Source organism: Henckelia pumila, chromosome 4 (assembly GCF_033568475.1).
Source record: "Henckelia pumila isolate YLH828 chromosome 4, ASM3356847v2, whole genome shotgun sequence".
NCBI classification, from domain to species: Eukaryota; Viridiplantae; Streptophyta; class Magnoliopsida; order Lamiales; family Gesneriaceae; genus Henckelia; species Henckelia pumila.
The window spans coordinates 19,779,194-19,803,424 of NC_133123.1; the positions used below are offsets into that span (position 1 = coordinate 19,779,194).

At 39.5% G+C, this 24,231-nt stretch overlaps 1 protein-coding gene across 1 annotated transcript; it reads right to left on the reverse strand.

Annotated features, from left to right (window-relative positions):
- Positions 1-5,517: 5,517 nt before the first annotated feature.
- Positions 5,518-7,245, reverse strand: LOC140860618 (uncharacterized). The gene is made up of 2 exons (XM_073263621.1): positions 6,297-7,245; positions 5,518-6,065 (listed from the first exon to the last, which is right to left on the reverse strand). The coding sequence occupies exons 1-2, from the start codon at positions 7,243-7,245 to the stop codon at positions 5,518-5,520; spliced, it is 1,497 nt and encodes a 498-aa protein (XP_073119722.1).
- Positions 7,246-24,231: the final 16,986 nt, after the last annotated feature.

Here is a 24,231-nt window from a genome sequence, read left to right on the forward strand (position 1 = left end):
ATGCATGCTTATTGGAATATCTGAACTGATAGAGGCATGTATCCTGATGAATTATGACATGCTACCTGATTATCTGAATTGATTGGAAGCATGTTTTATTTGAAGAGTATGATTATTTATTTAAGATTGAATCAGAACCGAGTCTTGATCAGAGGTAAGATGATCAGAGGAGGACTGAGATAATTTGATGATTTGGTATCCTAACCATTTTGATAATCAGATATGTCTCGAAGACAAGGCCGACCTCCTCTGAGACCCCATGTTCCTATTTCTCTACCAGAACAGACAGTTCATACTCCACCGACAGTTGTCACACCGATAGTGCCTCGAGCTACTGCAGTGCCGAGTAATGAACAGGGAAGTACGTCAAGAGATATGACTGATATGACAGCAACTCCTATGGAAACACTTCTGAAACGTTTCCAATCCTACAAGCCGCCTACTTTGAAAGGTACAGAAAATGCTGTTGAATACGAGGGATGACTTGATGATATGGAGATGTTATTTGATTCACTTGACTACGGGGATGAACGGAGAGTTAGATTGATTGGGCACCAGTGCATGAAGTTGCGAAGAGCTGGTGGTTTACTACAAAAAGAGCTTTGGAGCGTAGAGGAACTGTACTGACTTGGAATGTCTTCAAAACTGAGTTCTACCAACGCTTCTTTCCTGTGTCTTACCGCAAGGATAAAGGGGCTGAGTTTGCAAATCTGAAACAGGGGAATTTGAATATCTAAGACTACGTTGCAAAATTCTCTACATTGCTACGTTTTGCTCCACATGTTGCTGATAGTGACGAGGCTATGGCTGATCAGTTTATCAATGGCCTGAGTCCGGATGTTTTTACACTGGTGAATACAAGGCGACCGAATACCTTTGCTGATGCCTTGAACAGTGCCAAGGGAGCGAAAGCTGGTTTGATACAGCAGTGAGGAGCTTCGTATACCGCACAACCTCCGAGACAGTCACAACCTGCAGCTCCAACTCCGCAACAGCAACCTTTTCGATTTGAAGGTGGTAGTAGCAGTGGAAAGAAAGGGTTCTTGCAAGCAAGAGGAAAACAGTTTAAGAAGTCTGGGAGCAGTTCTTCGAGTTCCAGTGGTACGAAGCAGAAGTCAGGAGTATTCTGCAACAGTTGTGGTGGAAATCATCCAACCGATCAGTGCCGAGGTGTATCTGGGAGGTGCCATATATGCCAACAGACGGGTCATTTTGCAAGGGTGTGTCCTCAGAGAAATACTGGACAGGCAAGAGGTGCAGAGTCATCACGATCAGTGGCTCAACCTGGAAGACAGGCCTCTTCTGTTCATTCTTTCCAGCCAGCACATCCACAGAAGCAGACTCGACCAGGTGGAAGTCAGGCAGGCAATCAGCCTCAGAGACAGCAGGCTCATGTCTTTGCTTTGACTAAGGAGCAGGCACAGGGAGCACCTGATGATGTGATTGCAGGTAACTGTTCTATTTCTGGTTATTCTGCTTATGTGTTGTTTGATACCGGTGCATCCCATACGTTTCTATCTGCCAAATTTGTTGCATTGCATTCTTTGCCTGTTGAGTCATTACCAGTTGTAGTATCTGTTTCTTCTCCTTTGGGGAGGGGTCTTATCTCGATTCAGATAGTAAAGAATTGTGTACTACAGTATGAGGGTAATGAGATTGAGATCGATTGTTTTGTACTTGGTATGTCTGATTTTGATTGTATTATTGGGATTGATATGTTGAATAAGTACAGAGCTACCGTCGATTGCTTTCAGAAGGTAGTGAGATTCAGACCTAAGATGGCTGGAGAATGGAAGTTCTATGGTAAGGGTTCACGTGCTAAGATTCCTCTTATTTCTGTATTATCTATGACCCGACTTTTGCAGAAAGGAGCGGAGGGATTTCTTGTTTATGCAGTGGATTTGTTGAAACCTAGCCTGAACCTGGCTGACTTTCCAGTGGTTAGTGAATTTGCGGACGTCTTTCCGGATGAGATTCTAGGATTACCTCCGTATCGTGAGATTGACTTCAACATTGAACTGATGCCTGGAACTGCACCGATTTCGAAAGCACCATATCGAATGGCACCAGTGGAATTAAAAGAGTTGAAAGAACAGTTAGAAGCTTTATTGGCCAAGGGATACATTCGACCTAGTGTTTCTCCTTGGGGTGCTCCAGTTCTGTTTGTCAGAAAGAAAGACGGTTCAATGAGATTGTGTATTGATTACCGGCAACTGAACAAGGCTACGGTAAAGAACAAATACCCTTTGCCTCGTATTGATGATTTGTTTGATCAGTTGCAGGGTTCTTCTGTGTATTACAAGATCGATCTGAGATCTGGATACCATCAGCTGAGAGTTAGAGATTCTGATATTCCTAAGACTGCGTTCAGAACCAGGTATGGCCATTATGAGTTTATAGTTATGCCGTTTGGTTTGACGAATGCTCCAGCTGTATTCATGGCTTTGATGAACCGTGTGTTTCAGAAGTATCTCGATGATTTTGTGATTATCTTTATTGATGATATTCTGATCTATTCCAAGAATCTGATTGATCATGCTGAACATCTGAGAACAGTTTTGAAAACCTTACGAGCCGAGAAATTGTATGCTAAACTTTCGAAATGTGAGTTTTGGCTGAAACAGGTTGTCTTTCTTGGACATATTATATCTGGAAATGGTATTTCTGTGGATCCAAGTAAAGTCGAAGCAGTGATCAATTGGGTTAGACCGATATCTGTTCCTGAGATCCGGAGTTTTATGGGATTGGCTGGGTATTATCGTCGATTTATCAAAGATTTTTCCAGTATTGCGAAGCCAATTACTCAGTTAACTCAGAAAAATTCTCCTTTTATCTGGTCTGAAACTTGTGAATCCAGTTTTCTGGAGTTGAAGAAACGACTGACCAGTGCACCAGTCTTGACGATTCCTTCAGGTACTGGTGGTTTCACTGTTTACTGTGATGCATCTCATTGAGGATTAGGGTGTGTTTTGATGCAGCGAGGACATGTGATTGCTTATGCCTCAAGACAGTTGAAGCCTCACGAAACCAGATATCCGATTCATGATCTTGAATTGGCCGCCATTGTATTTGCTTTGAAGATTTGGTGACATTATCTGTACGGGGAGCAGTTTGAGATTTATTCTGATCACAATAGTCTGAAGTATCTATTTTCACAGTCAGAATTGAATATGAGACAGCGGAGGTGGCTTGATTTGCTTAAAGACTTTGATTGTGAGATTAAGTACTATCTAGGGAAATCGAATGCGGCAGCAGATGCACTCAGTCGAAAGGTATGTTCTTTGTCCTTATCGACGATTGGTGTATCCAATTTGATTGAAGACTGTTGTCTGTCTGGGTTAGTATTTGATACGAATTATCAACCTCTTCGACTCTATCAAATGCAAGCTGAACCAGCTTTATTGGTAAGAATTCGAGATGCTCAGAAACTTGATCAGAATATACAGAATTCGATTGAGAAAGTCAGATCAGGGCATGTATCTGAATACCGGGTTCGAGATGATCTTTATGTTCACAATCGCCTTGTAGTGCCTGATATTTCTGATGTGCGACAACAACTACTGACAGAGGCGCATTGTAGTCGTTATAGTATTCATCCTGGAGGTAGGAAGATGTATAATGATCTGAAGACTCGATACTGGTGGAAGCCAATGAAGTCTGATATCACTGAGTTTGTGTCTCGATGTTTGAACTGCCAACAGGTGAAGGCTGAAAGGAAGAAACCGCCTGGTTTACTTAAAAGTTTATCCGTGCCAGAATGGAAATGGGATCATATTTCCATGGATTTCGTGACGAGATTACCTCGATCTTCTAGAGGTTATGATGCGATCTGGGTAATTATCGATAGATTGACGAAGTCTGCGTGTTTTATACCTTATCGTATGACGTACAGACATGATCAGATGGCAGAAATTTATGTCCGTGAAGTTGTCAGATTACATGGTGTGCCGAAGTCTATTGTATCAGATCGTGATCCTCGATTTACATCTCACTTCTGGCATAGCTTACAGAGTGCTTTGGGTACTCAGCTTCGTTTGAGCACAGCTTATCATCCACAAACAGACGGGCAGTCTGAGCATACCATTCAGACATTAGAGGACATGTTGAGAGCTGTAGTGCTTGATTTTGGCACGAGTTGGCAAGATTCATTACCTCTTTGTGAATTCTCGTACAACAACAGCTATCAATCGAGTATTGGAATGGCTCCTTTTGAAGCTTTATACGGAAGGAAATGTCGATCTCCTTTGTACTGGGATGATATTTTAGAAGTACCTGACACTGGCCCTGATATGATACTCGATCTGACTGATCAAGTGAAGCTTATTCAGACAAGAATGAAGACAGCTCAAGATAGACAAGCGAAATATGCTAACATTCGACGTCGACCTTTGTCTTTTGATCAGGGGGATCGAGTATTTCTGAAGATTTCTCCTTTCAGAGGTACAGTCAGATTTGGCAAGCGAGGGAAGTTGTCTCCACGCTACATTGGTCCGTATGAAATTTTGGAGAAAATAGGCAATCTTGCCTATCGATTAGCTCTTCCTCCGGCGTTATCTGGAATACATGATGTCTTTCATGTATCGATACTTCGAAAGTATCTTTCTGATGAATCTCATGTACTTCAATCTGATGAAGCTGAACTTGACGAGACTTTGAGTTATTTTGAAAAGCCGATTCAGATTCTTGATCGTAAAGAGAAGCAACTTCGTACGAAGAATATTCCGCTTGTGAAGGTTCAGTGGAGTCGTCATGGTATTACAGAAGCGACTTGGGAGACTGAATCAGATATGAGACAACGATTTCCAGAGTTATTTTCTTGATGTGAGTCTCCTTTAGTTTTCTGTTATCTGATATCTGTGATATGATTTGTTGATATTGCTAAGATTTCGAGGACGAAATCGAGTCTTAGTGGGGGAGAATTGTAACGCCCGGAATTATTTAATTTTAATCCGAGAATAGTTAATTTGGGAATATTTGGAGTTTTGATTTAAATTCTAATATTCTTAAATTGATTAGGATTGAATTTGAATGAATTGAGTAATTGAGGACTGAATTGCCATTTTTGAACTCTTGAGGGGCTAAAGTGCAAATTGTATTTAACTTATCAGAATAGTGGAGGTTTCTCAGCATGCACGTGTACAATTTATATGACTTATCAGATTTCTCAAAGTTGAAGGAGGAAGAACCGAGAGCAGAATTTCCAAATTTGATCTTCATCTTCATTGGCACATATCTTGAGCTACGGTTGTCCGATTTCGATTCCGAAAGATGTTTTGGAATCCTCTTGACAAGACCTTCGATTTGATGTAAGTTTCTTCTTTGTTAATCAAGGTTTGATGGTTCGAAAATGACAGATATCAGCAGCTGGTATTGAATTGATGTTATGGATCTTCTATCTTTGATAATCTTGAGATTTGATTGAAGATTGAATTGTATATCTTGTTCTTATGATTTCTTAGCTGTGATTCACTCTATACACCTGCTGATATGTTGGTTTAGAGATTAGAACTCGGGTCATCACAGAATTCCTACTACATCATCCGAAAAGACATCCGAAAACTCACAAACGATCTCAAAATCTGCAATAGATTTAGAAGACGGCTCATCCGCTGCAACTACTAAACTTGCAAGGAAGCCCTGACAACCCTTGCGCAATAACTTCTTTGCATGCACATAAGATATGACATGCGAAGCACCACTACTTTGAGTGGCAAGGAATATGAAAGAATCTCCGTCTGACGGATCCACTGAAACTGATCGCCTCCTAAAATCTATCGAAGCTCCATTAACTGATAACCAATCCATGCCGAGAATGAGATCAAATCCTGACATCGGTAGAACCACTAGATCGGCTCTAATCGGATTCCCCTGAAGCTCCAACTCAACACCATTAAGTACACTAGAGGTAGTAAGAATCTCGCTAGATGGCAAGGTAACATCATAGCCCGTAACAGCATCCTCAGGTATGATGCCTACCCACCTAACAAATTTTTGAGAGATAAACAAATGCGTAGCTCCTGAGTCTAGCAATGCATACGTAGAATTACCTCTAACGAGGATCTTCCCTGCACTCAGAAAATGTCCCAACGCACATACAACTTAAGAATAATTAATAAAACCCATATTTCATAACAATGCCCTTAAGAATACTATTACCCAAATTCGTATTCATTTCCTTTTTATATTATACATGCAAGGACAATTAACCCAATTACTAACACGTAAAAATGAATTTCCCATGCAACTCATAATAGACATGCAAACTATCGAATCTTAAATACAAAAGTTAGGATTACCCGTGATCAAAGATGTGTCTGGGTCAGCTTCCTCTGCCTGCATGACATATACACGCCCCGGGATGTTCCTTGCATTAGGGCAGTTCATCGCAATGTGCCCCGGTAGCTTACACTTGTAGCAGACTCCTGTACCATACATGCACTGCCCTGAATGAGGCTTCTGACAAGTCTTGAATAAAGGAATACCTCCAGGATTTGGGGCGGTTGCCCCTTTCTGCTGTGGCCTCTGCTGGCCCTGCTGCCTTTGTTGTGGTCTGGGAGGATTCGGGCCCTTAGCCGGCCCAGTAAACTGCTTCTTCGCCGGCTGCGAAGACTGACCATGGAAAGGCTGCTGAAACTGCCTCTTCTGCTGGTAAGCTGCTTGCATCTCCTTCCTCCCTTGCTCGGACCTCAAAGCTCTCTTCACTGATGCACTATAATTCGCCACATCAGCCATGAAAACGTCGTGCTTGATATCCAGTCTAAGCCCATCAGTAAAGTGCCTCAACCTCTCCTGCTCGTCATTCGCAATCAGGGGCGCGAAATGACATCCTCTCTCGAGCTGCTTCACATATTCCGCAACAGACTTGTCTCCCTGACGGAGACTCATAAACTCCCTGATCAATCTGCCTCGTTCCTCTGCAGTGTAGTACTTCTCAAAGAACATAGTCCTGAAATTCGCCGAAGTAAGGGTCGTCAAGTTCACTCCTATTACAGCTCCTTCCCACCAAAGAGCTGCATCCTCCTTAAGCATGTAGATATCACATCGAACCCTGTCAGCATCAGTGACTCCCATATAGGCAAATATGGTCTCTAAATATCGGATCCACTCCTCAGCAACAAGTGGATCGGTAGTTCCCCTGAACTCCTTGGGCTCCTGCTTCTTGAATCTCTCCGCTACATCCTCCTCATGAGACTTCCTCGGCTGAGCAGCCTGGTTCTCGAGCAGTCTCGTAATCCCGGCCCACATGTTCACACTGGCCTACTCAAATAGAGTAAGTGGAGGTGGCGGAGGTGTATTCTGGTTCGTCTCATCGCCATTATTGGGGTTGGTTTCCAGAGGATTCCTTCGAGGACCCATACTGCAATTTCCATATCTCTCTCATGTGATCACAATGCATAACTAAGTATACTTAAACTTTTTTCATAATTTAAACCAATATATCATAATTAATCCTAAGCCCCATAATTAAACATAATTAAAACATTAAAACTTACAGACTGGTAGTGCGACTTCTGAGCTCCACGCAGTAGGCTAGTACCCTCCAAGAACCGCGCTCTGATACCAAATGAAACGACTACATCCTAATACTACTCAAATTTTTTTTTTTAAATAGGTAAATATCTAAATATAAAATATATTTAAAAATCATGCATCTATAAATGAATAAATAAAACAATACTTAATATAATATATATATATATATATATAAATAAATAATTACTTTTTAAAATAATTATAAACATAAACAATTTTCCATAAAAATGTTCCCACTAAAATCCATAATAAGAATTTGCATGCAAATAAAATAAGTATAACTCATGTAATAAAATCATCATCATCATAAAAATTCTCACCAAAAATCCATAAACCCATAATTAAATCATAAAACTTGTGCGAAAAACATAATAATATTCAATTCACTGAAAACATGAATAGAGCGATGGTCACGAGCTAGCCAACTGTCGGGATCTCATACGTCCTCACCGCTAGTCGGGGCTATATGCTCTACATCAGTGTCTACCTGCTCACCTGCACCATTTAAGTCTAGTGAGCCTAGAGGCTCAGCACGCTCTATCTCATAATAACAACATGATTAAAAATAATGCATCACATAACACATGCACGATACATAATAAATAATATATATACATGCATGTCCTAAATACATAGCTCATGGTCATCTCATAACATAACATATATACTCATAACATAGTCATCATGCATCATAATTAGGGCATATCATAATTTAAAAACTCTGAAGGTTATATCCATGTCGTGTGACCGTGTAAGTGATTGATCAATCAAAAAACCAACGTATGTGGCGATGGGATCTCCACCTCTTGGCCCCTTCACCAGGCTGACCCCGGATCCGTAGGCAAATCATCATAACATATGGAAAGGCAATCGGGCCCCAGAATCCCGACTCTCAGTCCCGTACTCTATGGAAAGGGCTCCGGGCCTAGGTATCCCATCCCCAATCCCGTAATTGTCACACACCCACTTCAACTTCCTTAAAATATTTTTATGCCCAACATCATACATATACGTACATTATCATGCACATCATAAAAATCATTCATGATCTTATTTTCATAAAAATATTGCCCGTAAATATATATTTAATTAATTAATAATATAATTATAAAAATAATACTTTTTCTTACTTAAAATATTCATGCAATAATTAAATACATATTTACGGACCATGCATATTTTTCATGGATTGGTTCAGGCTGCTGACTCCTTAGACTTAGGCCCATTAACTTATACTTAAGCCCAAATAATTTATTCAAAATCAATAAGACACATCTGCCCCAATAACCATTCCCAAGACCATTAATCACCTAGACTGGCGCAAAAATCCACTGACCGGCCCACAAATTCTCCTTGATTTATTTTCGAAGTAGAAACATGATCGCGATGCGTACGACGAACACCGGGACGAACGACTACAAACCCTTGTATAAAATCTTCAAAAAAATCGTGTGTGACAATGTATGAAATCTGATGAGTGTGAGGGGAGGGGAATAGATGGAGGCTAGGGTAGATTTAACGTCAAGAAGGATTGAAGAAGATAAGCTAGATATATTTTACTTATTTATTTAAATTTTTGGAAGATAGTATATCAAGTTAATATAAAAATATAACTCCTAAAATTAAATAATTTCTGATCAATTTTCGTAATATATAATTATATAATTTTTAAAACTCCTAAAAAGCATTTAAAATAACTTATTTTGTGAACAATTGATTTCCTATATATCTATATATATAAAAACTATTATTTTATGAAAATAATACCTTAAAATAATATTTTAAGGCTCTTAAAATTTTCTTAAAAATATTTAGAATAAAATACATAAATCTCGTCCGTCCGCAGTCCCGTCTAAGCGATCGAAAAAAAACTTTATTTCTAAAAATCTCATAAATAACAAAAAAATGCGGGTTAAATGATATAAATAATATTCAAATCATGCAAATAAAATCACATAATTCACATAAAGTCATTTAACCCATTTTCAACATTTTTACTTTAATTATTTCCTAGTTATGCATGTGAAATCACCTAAGAAAATTCTGGGCGTTACATTTTTAGCTTGGTTCCACCTAAAATTTGGGTGATTTTTCTAACCCGGATTATATGAAAAACTGAATGGATTATATTGTTGTCGCCCTTGGTTCCCCACATAATTCATCGAATATCCTTCAAAAAATGGCATCCCTTCAAAAAATACATCTGGCATGAATGGAACATTACTTGCTGGTTCTCCAATCGCTTCAGTGTTTCCTTGGAGTTGGACTTGATTCACCTGTTTTGATGGTGCTGATTTATTCGCTTGCAGTTGAGATACTTGATGAGTCAGTCCATCGAGTTTTGCAGTAATTGCTGTCAGAGCATCTATCTCAAGAAATCCAAATTTCGTTTCTCTCCTGCTGTCTTGCCAACCCATATTACTTTCAGCCATGTTTGATATGATTTCAAGTGCTGCTGTTGGAGTTTTTATATAAAGACTGTCATTGGCAGCTGCATCAAGCATAAAACGCACATATGAATCAACTCCATATTAGAAAGTCTCTACTTGTTGGCCTATCGATAGCCCATGTACAGGACACACCCTCAACATATTTTTGAATCTTGTCCATGCTGCATTCAATGATTCCCCATCCTTCTGCCTAAAAGACGTGATTTCATTTCGCAGTTGTGTAACTTTAGTTGGTGGAAAATACCTATGCATAAAGACTTCAACCATACCATCCCAGGTAGTAATCGATCCTTCTAGTAAATCTCGAAGCCACTCTATCTCTTCTCTTTGTAGAGAAAATGGAAATAACCTCAGCCAAATAGCATGAGTAGTCACTCCATTGAATTTGAAGGTGTCACATATTGACAAGAATTACTCCATATGAGCATTCGGATACTCAGAAGTCGCCCCTCCAAATCTGACTTGCATTTGAATCATCTGGATGATGGATGGTTTAAGCTCAAAAGTGTTCACCTGAAATGCAGGGCGAACAATGTTGGATCCATATCCTCCAACCAATGGTCGATGAAGGTCCATCAGAGTGCGGTTATTCTCGTCTTCGGCCATATCTTCAAACTCCTCTTCAGATTCGAAATCAAGGGACAAGCTATTCTGCCTCTGAGCTCTGCCTATGCGACGAAGATTGCTTTTAATCTCCAAATCAAGTGGTATGAAGTTTTTAGTATCTCGATCACGGCTCATATAAAATGAGATATACTCCTGAAATCAAAAAAATAAAGCGCACAAATCAACCACTAGATTAAAAATCAAACAAAATAAAATAAAAACCTAGTCTCAAATAAATAATCGATCCTAATAGTAAACAAATAGTCCCCGGAAATGGCGCAAAAAACTTGACCGTAGATTTCGGTTGGGAAATTCTAGCAAGTGAACTAGGTCAAGTTATAATATAATTGGATTGAGTCCAAGTCGATCACACAGAGACTATTGTTTAATTACTAAGATATAAATTATCTAATTTAATCTAGGCAAATCAAAATGAGAGATTTTTATGAATTATTCAACTAAATGAAATAAACTAAATTATTCTAAAACAGAAATTTTAATTAAATTTAAAATTAAAGTAAATTCAAGAAGAATTCAAATTTCAGGAAAATGATCAGAAACACACAACGGTACCAGACATCAGAATTTGATTTAATCAAGCAAGAATTATTCACATTCACGATGAAATTCCTTAAAATAATTATTAATCTATTTCTAGAATTAACAATCTTATTTTTATTTAGCAGTCCAATTATTTCTAATTTAATTTAATTAAACAAAAACGCATTTGCAACTATGGAATTTCAGCTTTCGCCTAAAATCGCACACTGAAATCGAATACTATTACTAATCGGTTTAACCATGTGTTGATTAATATTTTGGAAGCTAATTTCAATATCTTCTTTTTCAAGTACAGATCGAACAACAACATGCAATTAATTGGCCAGATTAAAAGCAAGAAATCTGCGTAAATATTAATCAATAAATATATTATAAATAAAAAATCAATCAATCCAAACATGAACAAAAATTAATAGTCTGCCCTATCGTGGCTTCGGTCAAAGGACGACTACTCCATAATATCAAAAATAAACAAAAGTTTCTTGTTTGAATTCATCACAAATAAAATAGAAGAAGAATTAGAAAATTTTCCCAAAGCTCTAGCCGTCTTCCGAAAATCTGGCAAATGTTCTATAAAATTGTACCCTAGTTTTCTTTTATACTTTTCCTTCAAAAAATCCCTAATTTCGCCCAAAATATGTGTTCAATATCGCCCAAAATAAAAGAGTTCCAAAATTTCCAAATTCAACGCGTAATATTTTTTCCCAAGTCTACGACATACACGGACCTCGGACATAGGTCCGTGCCTAGGTCCGTGTATTAAAATGCTTGCAAAGACCATTTTCGAATGTGCACGGACCCTTTTCAAGACAATGCATGGGGTCCGTGTATCTGCTTCAAAATTTTGTTCCTTCAAAGGTGCACGGACCCTCTTTCAAAATATGCACAGGGTTCGTGCATTTTTTTTTTCTTCAATTCTCTTGGATTTTTATGATTTTTTCTTATCTCCCGGCCAAGCTCCAACGTGGCATCACAATGTTTGACTTTTTCTTCAATATTCAAGCTTCTACCAATGTGAGTCAAACCTACAAATAATGAAAGTGTGACGATTTATGCGCAAAATTAGGAATAAAAAAATAATAAATAAGCACGAACACGACAAAATAAAGTGTCAAATAAGCTATAGGAATCGTGCTTATCAACAATCTTATCATGTATTTACGTGATGGTTGATTAATCATAAATCGAAAGGAGATTGATTAAATATAACAACAAATATTTCAATCGACTCAGAGTAACATTGAATAGTAATATTTCAATTTCTACGTGCGTGTAGATTTAGGTGAAAACTAAAAATTCACAAAGATTTAATTCATTTAAATCTATTTAAAATTTTCAATTTTCTATTATTTGATAGACTTTGTTAAGATGTTTGTCTAATCGATTTAATCCGATACAAGTAACCCCAAGAACATTATAGAGAAGTCTTCAGATTACCAACTAATTTCCCCAGCAAGATTAATAACTAAGGCAGTAAAATCAAAGTAAGAAATCAAGAACACCTATTTACGTGGTTCGGCTATAACGAGCCTACATCCACGGGAGATAGCCACTTCTTATTAAACCAACACCAAGATTCAATACACTTGACCGATAGAACAACAAAGAACAAAAATAGACACAGATTTACAGATTTCCAGATTTGAGCTTTAATCCTCAATCCCTAGCTGCTCTCTGATCTTTTCGGTCTTTCTTCTCTTCTTCAATCTGTCGATTCAGCTGTGTATTCCCTTCTTGAGTTTTCTGGAGAGTTGCTTATTGATATGTATCAATCGACCTTATTAATCTCTATTGTTTGTTATGCCTCAAGGAAGAAGTCCCGAATTAGTTATAAACGAATGCCTGATCCCTCAACGGCTAGCACGATGATGGGCTTCCTAATAATTTCATTATCCTTCTTGGGCCCAATCACAAATAAGTCATGGCCATTGACTGAAACTTGTGTTGGCCCAAAGGATATAAGGAATCCTTCCGAGGCCCACTAATCTTATAAGGCATGGTTTGATAGACATTTCTCAACAAATCTCCACCTTGTCTAATAACCATGGCTGATCTTCTTCCCATTCTGCTTAATAGTTACTTCACTTCCATTGCTCCAATCAAGTCTAAGCAATAATTAAACTTTGAGTGAGGCAATGTATTTGTTAGAGCATCTGCTGGATTCTCATTTGTACTGATCTTTTCCAGTTTGATCTCTCCTTTTCCGATTATGTCTCTAACAAAATGAAGTTTTACATCTATGTGCTTGGTTCTTTCATGGAAAGTCTGATGCTTGGAAAGATAGATGACACTTTGGCTATCATAGTGGACCACCACTTGTTCTTGTTTCAACCCGAGCTCAATGATCAATCCTCTTAGCCAAAGTGCTTATTTTATAGCTTTTGTCATGGCTATATACTCTGCCTCTGTGGTTGAAAGAGCAACCACAGATTGAAGGTTAGCTTTCCAACTTATAGCAGTCACATACATTGTAAACACATAGCCGGTTAAAGACTTCCTTGTATCAATGCTTCCAGCATAATCGGAATCAACAAAACCTTCAACTGGTTTCTGTCCATATTCTTGTTTCTGATACAATAGTCCAATGCTTTCTGATCCCCTTAAGTATCTTAATATCCACTTAAGAGCCTCCCAGTGTTGTAACCCTGGATTTGCCATAAACCTAAAAACAACACTTATTGCATGAGCCAAGTCTGGCCTGCTACACACCATAACATACATTATACTACCCACTCCACTTGCATAAGGTATGGATTCCATTTCCTTATTCTGATCATCTTCTGTATGAGATTGGTCTGAAGATAGCTTCATGTGCTGTCCAAGTGGTGTGGTAACAAATTTGCACTTTTGCATATTAAATCTCAACAGTACTTTGGCAAGGTAATTTCCTTGACTTAAGAACAGATTTCATTTCTTCCTGTTTCTCTGAATTTTCATCCCCAATATCTTCTTGGCTTCTCCTAGATCCTTCATGTCAAATTCAGAATTCAACTTTCCCTTTATTTTCTGAATTCTATCCTTTCTTTTACTTGCTATGAGCATGTCGTCAACATATAATAGAAGATATGTCTTTGAATGATCCAGCTCTTCTTTGAAGTATACACTGTTGGAAAACGCGGCTCTCTGATCAATCACGATTGATACCCGGTGCAGCGGAAGTTTAAAAATTTTATCATGGAACAATTCCATGGTGTGGGTATCAACCGTTCAACGATTAAATTATTGTTTGTGTAAAATTCAAATAACAATTAATTAAATTTTACCTTCAATCTCGAAGCGAGATTAATGGACACCACACAGATTTCTCTGCGCTTCTTGTATCTCCCAGGAACTGATGAACTCCTTCAATCAGGTCCACGAATGAGGTTTAAATCCCTCTGACAGATTGCACTAGAAAATCTGTCAGAAGTTTTCTGCGAAGAGATTAAACGAATCTGATTCGTTATTCCTGACTGCGATTCAAAATCACAGACCGAAATTTTCTCACGCAGAGAAGGGAGGGGGCGGCCGAATACTGAGAGAGGGAGACTAGGGTTTTCGATTTTTTTTCTCTCAAATTATGACCTGCTGTGTGTAATTTCTGTACTGCAATAACTTATTTATAATGCAGGCCACTAACACCTTAGGGCCCATTAGTCATAAGTTGAGGCCCGACAAGCAAAGCCCACACGTTCAGAAATTAATATAAAATTCATCGTGACTCCGATTGATAAACCGATTTTACCAATGTGCACAGAAACCATTTCTGCACATTTTATAGTCAAGATAAATTTTCCTGAATCCGAATTCAGTGGTTTCCAAAAATGTACATCCCTATGTCATTTTAGGAAATCCTACTCCCTTACTCTTATTTAAGAAGTCCAACTTCTTTATTCATTAAATTTAACTCTTTAAATTTAACTATCTCAACGGGGATTAAAACTCCATTACACTGTGTGGCCCTCAATGGTTCAGGGATACAGCTAGCCGTGGGCTCACAACTCCTTGTGACTCGGAACAACGATTTCCGACTTGCCCAACGAATCATGGTAAAGCGCCTAGCAACATCGCCCCATGATTCCCTAGGTATCACTGATAGTGCCTACAAGAACCAGTAGATTTTGGTTAGCGTACAGTACGGTCCCTTCATCCATATATCCCGATCGAATCAACAACCATTGGTATATCGAGAGTCGCTCAAGATTCGATAACTATACAATACATCTTGAAGATCCAATTAGTGACATCGCATGTGCTACTAAGAAACCATTTCTTAAATCACATCAAGTACTCTGGCCAGAGATTCGTCACACTAATATCTCCTCAGATCGCATAGGATATCCACACTCGCAAGTATGTGGTGAATCCTTGACAACAATGCATCGACTCCTATATGTGTTGTAACTGTACCCAATCCCGACACCTGATGACCCCCATAGAGTCGGTAAACGAGTCAAAGCACAGTACTAGCATACAGAGTCTCCATGATGTTTCAAGTAGTAAGGACTAATGGTGTACAACCAAAACCGCGGACTTTATCCACTCGATAAGTGATAACCACTTGGAAAGTCCGGATAGGGTAGTTCGATTATTCATCCTATGAATATCCATTTGCATGCTTCGAACATCTCCATGTTCCCTACCAATGAAACGTGGTACTCCGCATCGCAAATGCTAGTCTCACACTCGAGCGATCCTTATCCTTATTCTCGGACGGCTCAATCGACTAGGAACAGTTTAGAATATACAGTGACTATAAGATGTATTTCATGATAGACATCCCCATGTTCTACCACATCTTACATACACTATAGTATATTCAAGGTCTTTATCAAAACAACAATAGTATATCACAATATAACAATATGAAGAAAGATAAAGTCATTGCCATTAATAAAAGTGTAAATTTACATTAAACAAAAGATTGTTTGTACAAAGAGTCATCAAAGCCCATAGCCACAAGTTGGCTCACTGGGCACCCACTCTTTCAATCTCCCACTTGCCCTATAGCCAACTAGTCATACTACGTAGACCCATTGCTTCGCGATGTTTGTCAAACAATGGTCCTGGCAAGGGCTTAGTAAGCGGATCAGCGATATTGTCTGCAGAGGACACTCGTTCGACAGTGATGTCTCCTCTTTCCACAATCTCCCAGATGATGTGGTATTTCCTCAGTACGTGTTTGGATCTTTGATGAGACCTTGGTTCCTTTGCTTGAGCAATGGCACCCGTGTTGTCACAGTACACCGGGACTGGACCAACAAATTCAGGAATGACGCCCAACTCTTGGACGAACTTCCTCATCCAAACGGCCTCTTTAGCAGCAGCTGATGCTGCAATGTATTCAGCCTCAGTGGTGGAATCCGCTGTGGTGTCCTGCTTGGAACTCTTCCAAGAGACAGCACCGCCATTGAGCATGAACACAAATCCAGAGGTTGACTTCGAGTCATCCACGTCACTTTGGAAGCTAGAGTCGGTATAGCCTTCCAATTTCAGATCTCGTCCTCCATATACCATGAACATATTCTTAGTCCTTCGTAAGTACTTAAGAATGTCCTTCACGGCTTTCCAATGCATTTGACCAGGATTAGACTGATATCTGCTCGTGACACTCAGAGCAAATGCTACATCCGGTCTGGTAGATATCATCCCATACATGATACTACCTATAGCTGACGCATATGGTACATGTGTCATATTCTCTATCTCTGCATCAGTCTTGGGACACATAGACTTGGATAGAGAAACTCCATGACACATGGGTAGATGTCCTCTCTTGGACCCATCCATTGAAAACCGTTTCAATATGGTGTCGATGTAGGTTGATTGAGTGAGTCCTATCATTCTCTTAGATCTATCTCTATAGATCTGTATCCCAAGAATGTAGGATGCCTCACCCAAATCCTTCATCGAGAATCTACCTGATAACCATATCTTTGTTGACTGCAACATCCCTACATCATTCCCAATGAGTAGGATGTCATCAACATAAAGTACTAAGAATGTCACAGCATCCTTAACTACTTTCTTGTACACGCACGGTTCCTCCGGGTTCTTGATGAAACCAAAATCTTTTATTGTTTCATCAAATTTCTGGTTCCAACTTCTTGATGCTTGTTTTAGACCATAAATTGATCTCTGAAGCTTGCATACCTTATGCTCGCTTCCCATGGATGTGAACCCCTCAGGCTGCTTCATATAGATTTCTTCCTTAATGTCTCCATTAAGAAAGGCAGTCTTCACATCCATTTGCCATATCTCATAGTCATACCATGCAGCTATGGCAATAAGGATTCTTATGGACTTGAACATTGCAACTGGTGAAAAGGTTTCATCATAGTCAACTCCTTGTCTTTGAGTATAACCTTTTGCCACCAATCGTGCCTTGTAGGTCAATACTTTACCATCAGGCCCAAGCTTTCTCTTGTAGATCCATTTACACTATTGGAACAATTCCATCAGGAGGATCTACTAAAGACCAAACTTGGTTTGTATGCATCGAATCCAATTCAGACTGCATAGCTTCAAGCCATAAATTTGAATCCGCATCAGAAATTGCTTCCTTGAAGTTTCTTGGATCACATCCAATGTCGGGTTCATCTTGATCCCCTTCAAGAAGAAGACCATATCGAACAGGAGGTCTAGAAGTCCTCTCGGATCTTCTAGGTTCAGGCGTGTCCGGTAATGGTTCCTGAGGCATAGGATCGTTATTTTGTATTTCGGGTTCTTCTCGAACTTCTTCGAGTTCCATCATCTCGCCTTTCTTATCCAATAAGAACTCCTTCTCCAAGAAGGTGGCATTCCTAGAAACAAACACCTTTGTTTCAGCAGGATAATAGAAATAATATCCGATTGAATTCTTCGGATACCCTACAAAATAACATAAGCTGGATCGACTATCCAACTTATCTCCCACTGTCCGCTTCACGTAAGCAGGACATCCCCAAATCCTCAAGTACGAATACTTAGGAGCTTTGCCATTCCATAACTCGTATGGTGTTTTGTCCACTGCTTTAGTGTGGACGTTGTTCAACAACAATACCGCCGTTTCAAGCGCATAGCCCCAAAACGAAGGTGGAAGTTCAGTGAAGCTCATCATGGATCGAACCATGTCCAACAAAGTTCGATTACGACGCTCCGATACACCATTAAGCTGTGGTGTCATAGGAGGAGTCCACTGAGAGAGAATCCCATTCTCTTTTAGATAGTCCAAAAACTCGGTACTTAAGTATTCTCCACCTCGATCCGATCGAAGTGCTTTAATACTTTTACCTAGCTTGTTTTCTACTTCAGCCTTGAATTCTTTGAACTTTTCAAATGCTTCAGACTTATATTTCATTAAATATAAATACCCATACCTTGAATAATCGTCAGTAAAGGTAATGAAGTAGGTGTGGCCATATTGAGTCCCAACTCTAAATGGTCCACAAACATCTGTATGGATCAAATCCAACAGATTTTGACTACGCTCAGGTTTCCCCTTAAAAGGAGATTTAGTCATTTTTCCTTTCAGGCAGGATTCACAAGTAGGTAGAGAGTTAATATCAGACATATCAAACATGCCCTCTCCCACTAGCTTGTTCATCCTCCTTGAGGAAATATGACCTAGTCTAGCGTGCCAAAGGTTTGCTGGGTTTTGACTATCGATTTTCCTTTTGTTTGTTGTCTCCGGTTTATCAATATAATTTATTGAAACGTCTTTTAGTTTTAAGTTGTATAGATCGTTTTCAAGTTGTCCATTTCCAATCAAACATTCATTCTTGTAAATATTGCAAATCCCATTCACAAAATTGCAAGAATAACAATCTCTATCTAGCATAGAAACAGAAATAATGTTTTTAATTAAATCCGGAACAAATAAAACATCTCTTAAAAATAACTTAAAACCGTTCTGCAAAATTAAACAAACATCTCCAATGGCTGTAGCTTCAACTCTGGAACCATTCCCGAGCCTCAGCTGGGTCTCACCCATTCTAAGCCTGCGACTTCTTGTCATCACCTGCAAATCATTGCAAATGTGAGATCCACATCCGGTATCCAATACCCAAGAAGTTGTATTAAGTGAAATGTTTATTTCAATATAGAACATACCCTTTGCAGTTCCCAACTGCTCTAGATATTCCTTGCAGTTGCGCTTCCAATGACCGGGCTTCTTGCAGTAATGGCAAACATCCTTGGATTTTGCATTGTTTGAAGCCTTTGTCTTGTGCTTCTTCTCGGGCTCGACTTTCTTGGGTGGGGCAGAACGTTTCTTGCCCTTCATACTTGGCTCCTTCTTTGCAGAAGATGAGGAGCCCACCAAGAAAGCTGGCTTATCCTTCTTAAGTGTGGATTCATATGTCACAAGCATATTGACCATCTCTTCAAGGGTGGCCTCTATCTTGTTCATATTAAAATTTACCACAAATCCGTCAAACGAAGAAGGAAGAGACAGAAGCAGTAAATCCACGTTGAGTTCATGCTCCAACACCAAATCAAGGGTCGCTAACTTTTGTATGAGCCAAATCACTCGTACCCCATGATCACGGACCGAAGTCCCTTCACGCATGCGACACGTCATTAGCTCCTTAACAGTAGAGAACCTTTCAGCCCTCGATTGAGCCCCAAAAAGTTCCTTGAGTTGAGCGTGAATGTCAGCAGCATTCACGGTGTCCTCAAATCGCCTCTGGAGTTCATCAGACATCGAGGCTTGCATATAGCATTTGGTCTTGATGTCATGGTCCCACCATGCATCAAGTTTGGCCAATTCCTCCGGACTTACGTCAGCTGGTGCTTCCTTCGGAGGTGATTTCTCTAACACGTAGAGCATCTTCTCCGAAGTCAAGACAATCTTCAACTTCCGGAACCATTCCGTATAGTTTGCGCCAGTTAACTTGTTTTGTTCGAGGATCGAGAATAATGGATTACGCGAATTCATTGTATGAAATACTGAAAAGGAAAACAGACATATATCAATGATTGTTTAAGCAATTTACTAAGACATAAAATAGGCGAATTTAATTTTATGAATCTCACTCCCACTATTTTAACGATTTCACTACCCTCTAGTGAAAACGGGAAACTTTTTCCTTAGTGAGAACATGGAGTCCAATTGACAAACTTATGGTCCCGAATAATATCAGCCATCCATAATTCTCAAAAGGTAGAGCCCAATTGCTTCCAAAGCAACCCCCATGTATTTACCTCATGTCCAATAAGGGCCCAATAATATGACGCCGTTTAAAGTGACATGTCAAGATGACCCATCAATATTAAGTTGTGATGGACGGTCGCCATGTGGATCCCCCAATAATATGAGCCGATCCCATGGGAGTTCCACCCAACTTACAACATGTGTCGATCCAATGTACAGCTTTCCGACGGACGGGCCCCCCCAATAATATGAGCCGGACCGTATCCGCGGGTAGCATCACATACATTGACCGTTGATGGAAGGTAGGAACATTTAAACAAATTTAAATTTACTTTATTTATCTTGATATCAATTTTAAATCATATTTAAAATGAGGGATTTTTAATTATAAAAATTTGTCTCATCAATTTTTCAAATTATTGCATGCTTGCCGGATTCACGCAATTATGTCTAAAACATGCATACAATCATAATATCATATATTATATAGGATGATCGATTCCATTTCTAATTGACCCGTGGTTGCCAATCACGAGTCTTAGTCCAATCCTAGGTAATATGCAGTATGCAATGCAATCCTATTACATTAGCTTCCAATTTACATTTCTTCGTCTTTATTGTCTGCTGGGCCCACCATCTTCAAATCTTGATCTCCCACTAAATCTAATGTATTTACAATAAATAAAAATGACAAGTAGGGGATACATTTTTAGGGGTGGGAACGGGCCATAAACCAAGCCCACTTTTATTACATATGACATTCATACTGGGCCATAAACCAGGCCCATTAATAAAACCAACAACAATAAAAACAAATGTAAATTCCTAACATACACCTACAAAATTGGTCATGGCAATCGATCATCCTTATCCAATAACATTTAATTCAAAATTAATTTATTGGATAACATGCAGTGGCAATTCAAATTTAAACAGGATAAAATCATATTTTATATATAAAATCTCATTTTACATATAAAATCATATTTTATCTCTTTATCAAATAAAATCATATTTTATCTACAAAATCCAATTTTATGGATAAAATCATATTTTACTCAATATATTCATAAGATCAAATCTTATCATCAATTGTACCAAAAATAATTGATTTCAAAATTCAATTTAAGGATAAAATATTAAAATTTTCCAAAAATTCAAATTTATCCAAAAATCAATTTTAAAGTTTACGGACTCGAACTATTCGATCCGAAATCTCGTGAACCAATCAAAAACAATTTTTGACCGGACCAAAAATAAAATTATAACACATTAAAATTAATTTTAAAATAAAAAATTTAATTTTTCCCGCGGGCCGCCCGGGACACTCCCGGGCCGGCCCGCACCCGTGGGCGCGGGCCGGGGCAGCCCGGCTGCCCCTTTAGGGCAGCAACAGTTGCTGCCCTGGCGGCGCCTGGCGCCGCCGCTGGGCGGCGCCGTGCGCTGCCCTGGGCGGCGCCGAGCGGCGCCCCTGGGCGGCGCCGTGCGCCGCCCTGGGCAGCGCCCAGCGCTGCCCTGCGCAGCGCCCAGCGCTGCGCTGGGCAGCGCCGAGCGCTGCCCTGGCGGCGCTGAGCGTCGCCCCTGGGCGACGCCGTGCGCCGCCGTGGGAGGCGCCGTGCGCCGCCGTGGGCGGCGCCGTGCGCCCCCTTTGGGCGGCGCCGTGCGCCGCCCGGGGCAGCAACAATTGCTGCCCCACCGGGCAGCGATCCAATCGCTGCCCGGGTTTTGCCCCGAAAATTTTTTTTTTTTATTTAAAAATATTTATTTTGTTTCAAAAACCGAGACTCAAAAATTTTTGTACAATCGATTAATTTAATCGTTTGATCTGAGCAACCTGGCTCTGATACCACTGTTGGAAAATGCGGCTCTCTGATCAATCACGATTGATACCCGGTGCAGCGGAAGTTTAAAAATTTTATCATGGAACAATTCCATGGTGTGGGTATCAACCGTTCAACGATTAAATTATTGTGTGTGTAAAATTCAAATAACAATTAATTAAATTTTACCTTCAATCTCGAAGCGAGATTAATGGACACCACACAGATTTCTCTGCGCTTCTTGTATCTCCCAGGAACTGATGAACTCCTTCAATCAGGTCCACGAATGAGGTTTAAATCCCTCTGACAGATTGCACTAGAAAATCTGTCAGAAGTTTTCTGCGAAGAGATTAAACGAATCTGATTCGTTATTCCTGACTGCGATTCAAAATCACAGACCGAAATTTTCTCACGCAGAGAAGGGAGGGGGCGGCCGAATACTGAGAGAGGGAGACTAGGGTTTTCGATTTTTTTCTCTCAAATTATGACCTGCTGTGTGTAATTTCTGTACTGCAATAACTTATTTATAATGCAGGCCACTAACACCTTAGGGCCCATTAGTCATAAGTTGAGGCCCGACAAGCAAAGCCCACACGTTCAGAAATTAATATAAAATTCATCGTGACTCCGATTGATAAACCGATTTTACCAATGTGCACAGAAACCATTTCTGCACATTTTATAGTCAAGATAAATTTTCCTGAATCCGAATTCAGTGGTTTCCAAAAATGTACATCCCTATGTCATTTTAGGAAATCCTACTCCCTTACTCTTATTTAAGAAGTCCAACTTCTTTATTCATTAAATTTAACTCTTTAAATTTAACTATCTCAACGGGGATTAAAACTCCATTACACTGTGTGACCCTCAATGGTTCAGGGATATAGCTAGCCGTGGGCTCACAACTCCTTGTGACTCGGAACAACGATTTCCGACTTGCCCAACGAATCATGGTAAAGCGCCTAGCAACATCGCCCCATGATTCCCTAGGTATCACTGATAGTGCCTACAAGAACCAGTAGATTTTGGTTAGCGTACAGTACGGTCCCTTCATCCCTATATCCCGATCGAATCAACAACCATTGGTATATCGAGAGTCGCTCAAGATTCGATAACTATACAATACATCTTGAAGATCCAATTAGTGACATCGCATGTGCTACTAAGAAACCATTTCTTAAATCACATCAAGTACTCTGGCCAGAGATTCGTCACACTAATATCTCCTCAGATCGCATAGGATATCCACACTCGCAAGTATGTGGTGAATCCTTGACAACAATGCATCGACTCCTATATGTGTTGTAACTGTACCCAATCCCGACACCTGATGACCCCCATAGAGTCGGTAAACGAGTCAAAGCACAGTACTAGCATACAGAGTCTCCATGATGTTTCAAGTAGTAAGGACTAATGGTGTACAACCAAAACCGCGGACTTTATCCACTCGATAAGTGATAACCACTTGGAAAGTTCGGATAGGGTAGTTCGATTATTCATCCTATGAATATCCATTTGCATGCTTCGAACATCTCCATGTTCCCTACCAATGAAACGTGGTACTCCGCATCGCAAATGCTAGTCTCACACTCGAGCGATCCTTATCCTTATTCTCGGACGGCTCAATCGACTAGGAACAGTTTAGAATATACAGTGACTATAAGATGTATTTCATGATAGACATCCTCATGTTCTACCACATCTTACATACACTATAGTATATTCAAGGTCTTTATCAAAACAACAATAGTATATCACAATATAACAATATGAAGAAAGATAAAGTCATTGCCATTAATAAAAGTGTAAATTTACATTAAACAAAAGATTGTTTGTACAAAGAGTCATCAAAGCCCATAGCCACAAGTTGGCTCACTGGGCACCCACTCTTTCATACACATGTGTCATAGCAGCTCCTGTGGAATTCTGTTTTCATCATAAACTCATCAAATTTCATGTACCACTGCCTAGGACTTTGTTACAAACCATAGAGGGATCGTTTGAGTAGGCAAACATCAAGTTTTTCCAGCTCTAAATCCATTTGAGTGACTATGGCAAGAATCATCCTTATTGAGCTGTGTTTCACTACAGGGGAATAAATTTCATTGAAATCCACTCCTTTAATTTGTGAGTATCCTTTGGCCACCAA